The sequence below is a fragment of the Cloeon dipterum genome, chromosome X, assembly GCF_949628265.1.
Source record: "Cloeon dipterum chromosome X, ieCloDipt1.1, whole genome shotgun sequence".
Classification (NCBI taxonomy): Eukaryota; Metazoa; Arthropoda; class Insecta; order Ephemeroptera; family Baetidae; genus Cloeon; species Cloeon dipterum.
Window position 1 is genome coordinate 8,119,793 of NC_088790.1, and position 10,572 is coordinate 8,130,364.

The following is a 10,572-nucleotide window of genomic DNA, read 5'->3' on the forward strand; positions in this document are numbered from 1 at the left end:
TTAAACGGTAAAATAACTTGTAAAAACGTAGTGTGAATATTACAAGCTGTCATTCTTTTTATTTTTTTAAAATATGGTAATGAACTTGACCAAGCTCACCTTCGTGATTGTCACGAAATATAATTATGCAAGTGACGTCTATGAGAATGAATAGTGTATATGAGTGGGAGTAAATAATGCATTTTTAAGGCGGAACGATTTCGCTTCTTGAGCTAGCATCACAACTCTTTTCAACAGCTTCACGAGAGGTTAGGGCTGCTTTCGTTGGTCTGCAGGTAAAAACCATGATCTTCTTTTAAATAAATTATTGTGTATAACAAATTGTGTATTCTAATTGTGACTAATTTTCCAGCTCTTAAAAGCAATGGATGCTCCAACTAACTGCATCCAGCACCAATGCTCAAACCTGTACGCAGGTGGGGCTGCAACAATACTTTTCACCGGTTTCGTGAACGCAGTACTGAACGCCCAGTGCAATTTGGGCAACCCAGCGCAGTATCCGAAGGACGTCAGTGACGCACAACTGTTATCAGAGTACGACTTCATTGTGATTGGCGCCGGCAGTGCCGGGTCGGTGGTGGCCAGCAGACTTTCCGAAGTGGAAAAATGGAACGTGCTGCTGCTGGAAGCGGGAGACGACCCTGGGGTTCTCACGGAAATACCAGCACTGACGTTCAGCCTGCAGCACGGCCAAGAAGATTGGGAACTGTGGGCTGAGGCCGACGGAAAATCGTGTCTGGGCATGCAGAATGGTCAGTGTTACATACCACGCGGAAAAGCTCTTGGTGGATCGTCATCGATCAACGCGCTGTTTTATGTTAGGGGCAACAAGCATGACTTTGACGACTGGGAAAAAATGGGAAACAAAGATTGGGGCTACGAGCAAGTGCTGAAATATTTTAAAAAGTCCGAGGATGGCGAGGTGGAGGACGAATTTCACGCCACTGGAGGTTTACTCAGCGTGAAACAGTATCCAGGAGAGCAGTTGGAGATAATACCTCACTTTTTCCAGGCAGCAAAGGAAATGGGCTACGAGCAGGTTGACCTGAACAGCGCCACTCCCGTGGGCTACGACAGGGTGCCATCGACACATATAAATGGCGAAAGGCTTAACACAGCGAAAGCCTTTCTCGCTCCCGCCAAGGACAGAGAAAACTTGCACGTATCCAAGAAATCACATGTTACTAAACTGCGTATCAAAAACGGCAGAGTGGTCGGCGTAGAGTTTGAAAAGGCAGGCAGCTCTTACTTTGTAGCCGCCAGTAAAGAAGTTGTTTTGTCCGCCGGTACGATCCACTCTCCGCAGATATTGATGCTTTCAGGAATCGGACCAAACAAGCATCTAAAAAATTTTGGAATTGCTGTTCACGCCGACCTGCCAGTTGGGAAAAATCTGCAAGATCACTTCATGTATCAAGGCACCCATTTAATACTGAAGAACATTAATGCTAAAATAGACTTTCAAGCCAAGCTGCGGGATGACCTGTACCAATTCCTCTTCTATCGCAGAGGCGACTTGGCATCGCTAGGAACAAGTGATTTTACGGGATTTATTAACACGCCTTTGAATGAAAACAAAAAGAGGCCGGACATCGAGATTCACCATGTGCTGGTGCCCCAAGACTACCACGTCATGACGCCCATGTGGCTGGACTCACAGTGGTACAATAACGAGACTTACGAGCATTTCAAACATCTTAATAAAAAAGGCCCAACTCTGATGCTCCTGGCAACGCTGCTTCGCCCAAAAAGCGTTGGCGAAATCAAACTAAGGTCTACAAATGCGTTTGATCCCCCCATTATCAACGCAAACTTCTTGGACCACGAAGACGACGTCAAAACGATGATAGAAGCCATTAAATACATGAAGAAATTCGCCGAGACGCCGGCCATGCAGACACTTGGCACGGAATTCGAGGACGACTACAAGCCGTGCAGCCGCAAGCACGAAATCGGCAGTGACGAGTATTACGAGTGTTGTTTGCGCCACATTGGAGCCACCCTATACCACCCTGTAGGGACGTGCAAAATGGGGCCTGACCCCAAAAATTCAGTCGTCGACCCTGAGCTGAAGGTGCGCGGAATTAAAGGGCTGCGAGTGGTCGACGCGTCCATTATGCCGAAAATCGTTTCGGCCAACACTAACGCGGCTGCGATTATGATTGGCGAGAGAGGAGCTGATTTTATTAAAAAAGACTGGCTTTGCCTCAAAATAGAAGAAAATATCACAGCTGGTATGCGAGTACATTTTTTGTAATCTTCACTTATATCGCAGTTTTTTACGAGCTTTCAATTTTTAATCAAACATAAAGAGTGATTTTCCTAAAAAGTCTAACTATTTTATAATATTCGCTTACGTATTTGAAAATTTCGATAATTACTTGCTTAGAGTTTTAAGCCCTCGACAGTACAGCTCTAATTATTTTTTAACGTATTCCTTTTCTATTTCCATGTATTGGCGTAATAAAAATCCTGCAAATTTTTAAAATATGTAGTTTGTCTAGTCGCTTGCAATATGAGAACAGAACTATGTATCAAAATATAAGTATTAAATCGCAGAGAGAAAATCAATCCGACTTTTGATTTTCATTCATTAATAATTTTAATAATAATTTATTTTGATCTAAATGAATATAACCAGTGTGTCTGTTTGTTTAAAAATTCAACAAATTTTATCTCTGATATCGTCAATAACTTTCTTAAAATGCTACATCATGTTGATATAATTCTTAAGGTTACAGGTCATGAGATATAAAACTTGTTGGTTCGAGGGGCTCTGCCATTTTATCGTTGAGGAGCGAGCGGAGAAAATCGGCACTCTGGTATATATTTCACTTATCTTAATCGCATCTTTAGCCGCAACAGTTGTTTTGAACATACATAATTTTGTATTCTAGATTTTCCCCGTCAAAATATTTGTTTAATTTAATGTAAACCAACTTTTTTCTGTTATAGTAAGGGCAAAAGAGCCCTTTATTTTATTTGCTATTAATTAAAATCTTCGATTTTTATTGGATTTTTTTTTAAATAGTGAAATAATTCTTTCTTGGGGATAGGTGTTCGTTACTGGAATTTTTCTATCAGAAGAAGCAACTCTGCAGAAATTGATTGGCCTTACTTTTGCAGCATAATGAACCTCGAGCAAGTGGCCTCAGTTGACTTGACGTGCACGAAAGGCAACGGCACAGCAGCCGTGCTCTTTGCCACACTCCTCAGCTCTCTGATCGGCAAACAATGCAGGCTAAATAACCCCAACCAGTATCCAACAGACACCCCAGCTGACCAATTCCTGCCCGAGTACGATTTTATCGTAATTGGGGCGGGCAGCGCGGGCGCCGCCGTTGCAGGAAGGCTAAGTGAGGCGGAAAATTGGAACGTGCTGCTACTGGAGGCCGGCGACAACCCCGGTCTGACGTCCGAGGTGCCGGTGCTCTTTTTCGAATCGCAGCACACGCAGGACGACTGGGAGTTTTGGCCCGAGGCCGATGGCAAAAGCTGCCTGGGCATGGAGGGTGGTCGGTGCTACTGGCCGCGCGGGAAGGCGCTCGGCGGCACCTCTGTGCTCAACGCCATGATCTACGTAAGGGGCAACAAACACGACTACGACAACTGGGAGCGGATGGGAAACACTGGCTGGGGCTACGAGGAGGTGCTCAAGTACTTCAAAAAGTCGGAGAACGCAGATAAGTCAGATGAATTCCACGCGAAAGGCGGCCCTCTCGAGGCCAAAGTCTACAAGAACGGCGAGCCCAAGTTAATTTCTGACTTTTTCTACGACGCAGCCAAGGAACTTGGCTACGAGAAGATCGACGTCAACTCGGCAACCCCCGTCGGATACGGCACCGCACCGTCCACGCAAAAGGACAACGTCCGATTCAACACGGCTAAAGCTTTCCTCAGCCCTGCAAAGGATAGGCGGAATTTGCACATCTCTAAAAACTCGCACGTTACGAAATTGCGTTTCGACAAGAATGAGAATAGGATAACCGGCGTGGAGTTTGTCAAAGGCGGTGAGAAACAGTACGCAAAGGCCACCAAAGAGGTCGTCTTGTCAGCTGGAGCCATCGGTTCACCACACATCCTGTTGCTATCTGGCATCGGACCGCAGCAGCATTTGAATGAGATTGGCATCGACGTCATCAAGGATGCTCCTTTTGTCGGCAAGAATCTGCAAGACCACATTCTCTTCCTGGGAAACATTTTTGCATTGACAAACGTCAACCTGAAAACTGCAGATCCCGAGCAGTTCAAGGTGGAGGAATTTTTCAAGTACCTGATGCACAGGACCGGATACTACTCGACAATAGGCACCTACGATTTCATGTCATTCATCAACACGCCTCTCAACAAGGACAACCCCCAGCACCCTGATATTCAGATTCACCACTTGATAGTAATGGCGAAAGACCCTCTAGTATGGCCTCTGTTCCTTAAAAATCAGGGCTACAATCAGGAAACGCGTGACTACCTACAGCAGCTGAACGAAAACCACACTCTCTTCAGCCCTGTCATCACGCTGTTGCGACCAGAGAGCGCAGGAGAAGTGAAACTAAAATCATCCAACCCTATCGAAAAACCTTTGATCTTCGCCAATTACTTTTCTCACGACGACGACGTACACCGAGTAATAGAAGCCATTAAGTATCACAAACGCTTTGCCAAAACAGAGGCAATGGCGAAACTGGGCATTAAACGTGTGGACTATCTTCCCGCGTGCGCGAAATTCGACAAGGATTCGGACGAGTACCACGAGTGCGCACTCAGGCAAATCGGATCGACTATCTACCACCCCGTAGGCACCTGCAAAATGGGAGCCGATCCACTGATGTCCGTTGTGGATCCTGAGCTCAGGGTGCATGGCATCAAGGGGCTTAGGGTGGCCGATGCCTCCATCATGCCGAAAATCGTGTCAGGAAATACCAACGCGCCGTCCATCATGATAGGAGAGAGGGCCGCCGATTTTATTAAGAAGGCTTGGCTGTAGCATGGTAAAAAAGTGAATTGTGTTGCTTTTGTGAATGCTCATTAAATAGAAAACCAAAACGGGTGTAAATTTTGAACAAATGATTTGTTTACTTGCATAAAAAACTGCGGACTCATTACTGTTGAGTTTTTGTGCGCACGATTCATTAGAATAATAAAATACGTATTTGCGCTCATTATATTAGAGTCAGCTGCAAACTTTCTCTGCGTGGTCGTATTGTGTGTGGAATCAGCGCCTTGAGAGGTAGGCTACACGCTCGCCCGTCAAGTAAGAGAGCAGTATAAGCACCACGGCGCAATGTTTCTAAATTCAACCGGCACCATTAGCTCAACCAACAATGAAAGGAAGGTACTTCATAAAAAATTCATTCATTAATTGACGATAGGATATATTAATAAAAAATTAAATATTTTGGATTTGTCTCTTCAAACTAAACACTAAAAATCTTGAATTTCGGCATGTCTACAGCCAGATAAAAGTAAAAAAAGTCAAACATCCCTCTACTATTTCGTTTACAATATTTTTAGGTCTTATAAAATTGTCCATATTTGTATGGCTTTAGCAGGTATTAATTGATTGATATATATGGTTTAACTGCCTAAAATTTGCATGTTCCGATTTTCCAATACTAACTGTTAACTAAAAAAAATTAAAATTAAATTTTGCAAGCTTAGGTCAGGTTTTTGAGTTCATTATAAGCCCAGCAACAAAATTAAATAATTAATTTATTTATGATGACTACATTTCACTTGAAAATGAACTGTCTCAATAAACACGGGTGAAACGGCAAGGAACGTGATGCTTTTGAAACTGAGTCATAATAACAAACCACATTATGCAAAATGAGAATTCCCGAGCAGCAACTTTCGTTCCGATGAGTGACACGAATTGTAGCATATTGCACCTCCATTTATGCATGCAATGCAACTGACTGACTCTTTCACTCGGCCGCTGATCTCGCAACACACGTGCAATTGCACCGGCAGGGAAATGCATTTCTCCTGCCTGCACGCTGCAACAGGTGAGAGAAATGGCTTTACAAAGTGCTCAATTGGATAACAACGAGACGAAACTGCGCTCTTTACGTGATCCAAGCACGTAGACCATCTCTGAAGAAACACTTGCAAAAGAGCTTCTTTCTCTCTTCGGGCTGCAGAAAAAAGAGAGAAAGAGAAAAAAGATCAGCTTCCAATATTTGCTAGCGAGCAGGAAAGGCGTGACAATTGTCGGCACGCCGACAGCACTCTCTGTGCTTTTAACACCACGTGCATATTATTAGAATAATTCATGGGAGCGCCTCTGCCTAGAAACACTTATCCAGATAAATCAAAGCGTGCCACGATTGTATTGAATTAACCGACAAACAGGACGGAGAAAAGTGAAACTTTGATTTGTTTATCTGCCTACCATATCGTTCAAGTTAAATAATTCAGGGCGGATTCATCCGTTTTAAGGCAAACATTTCGACGACGATTCGTCACTCGCGTTTAAATAAAGAGGAATTTCCTAGCAAGTGGAATGCGATTAGTAACATTAACTTTCTACCAGCTGGCAAGACGCGGATTAATTATGGGCAAGGAACAAACATCTGTCAGAGGACAAAAAATTAGATGCTCAACCTTTGCATGAATTGGAGAATAGAGATCGTAAAAAATTGCGGCCGCAAAAAAATTAATACTCAAGAAGCTGCAGAATCATCTTTGTTAGCTCATGTTGATTTTGTGATTTCAAAAGAATAAATTGTTGTTTGATAAGATTTTTATGCAGATTGGAACCTAAATGACTGGTTAAAAGCGAGATATAACCTATGGAGAAAGGACATAACATAAAAATATCGTAAATCGATTACTGTTTGTCCTGAGAGATCTCCTTCACAGTAATCGTATCGACTGATGATTATAGCAAGTATTCATCTATTTAAAATACTAATTGTGATTAGAATGAGGATTAAATATTTAGAAAAAAGTCCTGAAATTTTAACTTCATTTTAAAAAAAAAATCTTTAAAAAATATCTGCCATGCATAAAAAATCCCACATTGTTGACATAGGCAACAATCAATTTGATTTCTCAACAGCGCGAGCAATTTTCTCACACCATAAACGTTTGCTATTTTGCATCGGCCATAAATCGAAAGAGAGGCCGCGAGGTACCACGCAATTGTCACTGCGGTAATAGCATTTGACTGCGTGAATGAATCTCGCGTCGAGAGAGTTTCCTTTATCGTCGATAAAAATGCCATTCGGACACTCCTATGCTTCAGCGCGGGCCTCACGCGGGCAATCGGTCGTTTGTTTTGCGCCCAGCGGAGAAATTCATTTTCCGATGCGAAAGTTTCTGCTAGCGGCCCCCGGCCGGCGTTTGTTCGTTCAATTTATTCGCGATTCGATCAGCGAAGGCTAAGCAAAGAAACGTGTGTTCATCCATTGTTCCGAGTGCAAAATGAGACCGGCCTTTGATTGGAATTAGAACAAAATTTCGCTGATTAATTGTGCGCCAACACGCATTGCAAATAATGCAGTGGACAGATTTCTAAACCAGAAATGAATAAGAAGCGGAAGAAAATTGTGACAATTGTGATTTGTGTATGGCTAAAAGTGCCACCGGGCAATCAGAACGAGACAAAAAATATGAATGTTAAGGAGTGAAAAAAATTTAATTTAAGATTTTGAAATTTTAATAGAAATCAGAGAAGGGGTAAAAAGAAAAGAGAAAATTAGTTATTGCATTTTAATTAAATGATTTCTTCCTAGACTAGAAGTACAAGATTTTTTCCAAAAAAAGGCTCATAATATTTTTAGTAAAAATAATCTTGATTAATATTTGTTTTCAGTCAATTTAATATGTTCTATTATTGTATTTCGCTGAGGGCCGTTTCATTCTCACGAATAGATCAAGAGTTTACTTAGGAATTTGTGTGTCAACAAGCAGCAATCCAGAAATCCGAGACCATTCAATATTCCCTGTTAAAAGAGGGCCGTTTAAACGCATGTTTGTGGAGGCGACTGTCGGCTTTGACAAAGGATTACGTTTGACCCGTTTGACTGAGGGTTTTGGATTGGAAAGTAGAACCCACGCGTGCATGAGAGGACTGCACTGTTTTCCAGGAGACAAAAAGATGCATTTTCGCCATAGGCACGAAAAAACTTTGTCAGAAAAACGACATAGTGGGAGGCCGAGGACGAAAGTAAGAGTCGGAGCAATTAAGTGCTGTGCATCTCCATCGGAAAGCTGAAAAGTGCATCTCATCATTCACGTAATCGACGCTGAAAGTGAAAACTGCGAGCGTAATTGTTGCGCTGAGCGATGACTTTTTGCTCTGAGGAATTCTGAAATGCATTGTTGTTGCATTGCAGCACGTGAGCGACTATTTTTTCTATCTCCCTGACGCATGTTGTCGACGTTTTCAATACATAATATTGTACAAAGAAACCGAGACGGCGGCTTGCAACACTTTCCGGCTGGACATTTCATTAGAGCCGCGAGAGACCTGGTGCACGTAGGCACGCAGCAGCTGCTAAATACCTTTGCACTCGAGATTGGTTAAATTCGCACTTGACGGATTTCATTCAAGATGCATTGGCACGCCGATTGGCGCAATAATCGCACTTCCTGATCGTTTGTGTTGTGCTTTAGATATTATTGCAACAACTTTCCAATGTTAGATCCACTTGTTAAAAGGCGTTAAATATTCTTCCAGAGAAAATCGATTGTGGTTTTGAGTTTATTATCCCTGGTTGAAGCTTTATATTTGAAAGTGAAATGTGAGGCAAAATGCGGAAAGCAAAAATCTGTTGAAAGGAGGCTATTTTGCAAAATAAAACCGTTGGTGTTTTGCTTTCTTGTCTGTTTACTATACCGAAAAATGTATTATAGAGATGCACTTTTGGTGTCATCGACTTCTCGCACTATGCCGAACCTTGAATTAATGAATCGTGGACGCTAACAATAAAAGCCCATACGTGAAAATAAAATATACCTCATAATTAAATTATATTCCTATATAACCCAAAATTAATTCAATCCATCTTTATTTAACTTATGGCATGTCACTACAAAAAAGTAGTTTTACCGTTTTGCCCAATATTTTTATTAAATTGTTTTTGTTTCCAAAACTTTAAAAATATAAAAAATAAATTATTAAATTGGACAGGCTCGTTTCAATCTTGAAACTAAAATTTCTTGCAAAGCCAAGGCCATGCCTTTCAAGAATTATCAACAAAGTGCGTATGCCAAATTCCTAACTTATTTTTTAAATATATCTGATAGAAAGCGCGCATCTTTAAAGACAAGCTTGTGACCTTTCACTGTCAAATGATATTAACCTCCAAAACAATCTTAATGCATTTTTACTTCTAACATAAAATCGGTTGCCTCCTAATAAGATTTCTATTTATTTAAGCTTGTCATCAAATCCGCGGCAACAAATTATAATGAATCAGAACTGAAAAAGTAATTTCGTATATACGCTTTATTCACGTCTTTTTTCCTTATGTAAATTTATTTTTTCCACTATAAAAACACATTAATGCAGAGGATAAAGATTATCAGCGGAGCCGGTTTTTTGTTTATAGAGAGACATTCTTCACATATCCCATAATGAAAAGACAAGGATTGTATCTATCCCAATGGATAAAACAGAGTAACTAGATAAGTCGAAACGGCCGCCACAAAGGCGCTAGAAATCCAATTCAGATGCCTAATCTGCTGAATATATATGCGGACGCAAAAAATGAAATTGCCAATTTGCAAGTCCGCGTTTGTTGAATGCAGCCAGACAAAGAGCGTGTCCACAATTTGCCGATGGCATCGAATGAGAAACGGACCTCGAATTTCACTTTCCATCCTCTGTCACATCTTTCTTTTCATCCTCGAGTTTTTCCTCAGCCGCCGTTAAAGGCTTGGCATCAAAATATTTTGGCGTCGTCAAAGTCACGGCGAGGGCCACACGCACGCAAATCCTTTTGTCGCCGGTAATTAACACCTGTATGTTCGGCGCGAATTAATATAAGAGGAAGGAAAGAAGATGAAATTTGTACGGCCAAATTGACTTTCTCCGGTTCATTTCGCGATTGTTGTTCTTGACGCCGCGCTGTCAACTGGGCACGCGGCAACAAAGAGACTTGCTGAAAGGGCAATTACCAAAAATGGATTTCCAGCCACATATGTATATGCCCGTGCTATTGTGCGCGAATTAGGGTCAGAGTGGGAGAGTTGAATTTTTGGTTGAGCCTCGCAAGAGCAAAAACATCCGGATTGGTCTCTATTCCGAAAAAATATGAAACACTCGCAGTGCACCGGACTGACAAATAAATCAACATCTCTTCTGTTTTTATTAAGAGCGTTTTCTTTTGTTCCACACAATTAAGACCTTTTATCTAATAATTATTGGGCTCGGGATCGAGACCCCTGCTGCTGCTGATTTGATACGTCGCGGAGATAATATTCTAAATAATGAGATCGGATGGAGAAATTTCTGCACAGCAGACCCCTTGGCGAAAAAGGTTGAGAGAAGCCCTGCATAGCCTGTTAATTGTTTCTAAAGAGTAAAATCAATTTCAAAGTGCTTGCATTTGATCTAGAAAGCGA

At 41.7% G+C, this 10,572-nt stretch overlaps 3 protein-coding genes across 3 annotated transcripts in view; 2 read left to right on the plus strand and 1 right to left on the minus strand.

The window, feature by feature from the left end:
* The window catches only part of Flo2 (flotillin-2), a 112,599-nt gene that overhangs the window by 24,414 nt on the left and 77,613 nt on the right, over nucleotides 1–10,572 (minus strand). The window lies entirely within an intron of this gene.
* On the plus strand, nucleotides 50–2,576 carry LOC135945574 (glucose dehydrogenase [FAD, quinone]-like). The gene is made up of 2 exons (XM_065493349.1): nucleotides 50–275; nucleotides 353–2,576. The coding sequence occupies exon 2, from the start codon at nucleotides 365–367 to the stop codon at nucleotides 2,255–2,257; it is 1,893 nt and encodes a 630-aa protein (XP_065349421.1). The 5' UTR covers nucleotides 50–275; nucleotides 353–364; the 3' UTR covers nucleotides 2,258–2,576.
* LOC135945575 (glucose dehydrogenase [FAD, quinone]-like) lies at nucleotides 2,703–5,064 on the plus strand. Its single transcript, XM_065493351.1, has 2 exons — nucleotides 2,703–2,822; nucleotides 3,127–5,064. The coding sequence occupies exon 2, from the start codon at nucleotides 3,131–3,133 to the stop codon at nucleotides 4,982–4,984; it is 1,854 nt and encodes a 617-aa protein (XP_065349423.1). The 5' UTR covers nucleotides 2,703–2,822; nucleotides 3,127–3,130; the 3' UTR covers nucleotides 4,985–5,064.

What these genes read in the sequence shown, in the direction of transcription:
- LOC135945574 (XM_065493349.1), top strand. Translation starts at nt 365, where the DNA reads ATGGATGCTCCAACTAACTGCATCCAGCACCAATGCTCAAACCTGTAC.
- LOC135945575 (XM_065493351.1), top strand. Translation starts at nt 3,131, where the DNA reads ATGAACCTCGAGCAAGTGGCCTCAGTTGACTTGACGTGCACGAAAGGC.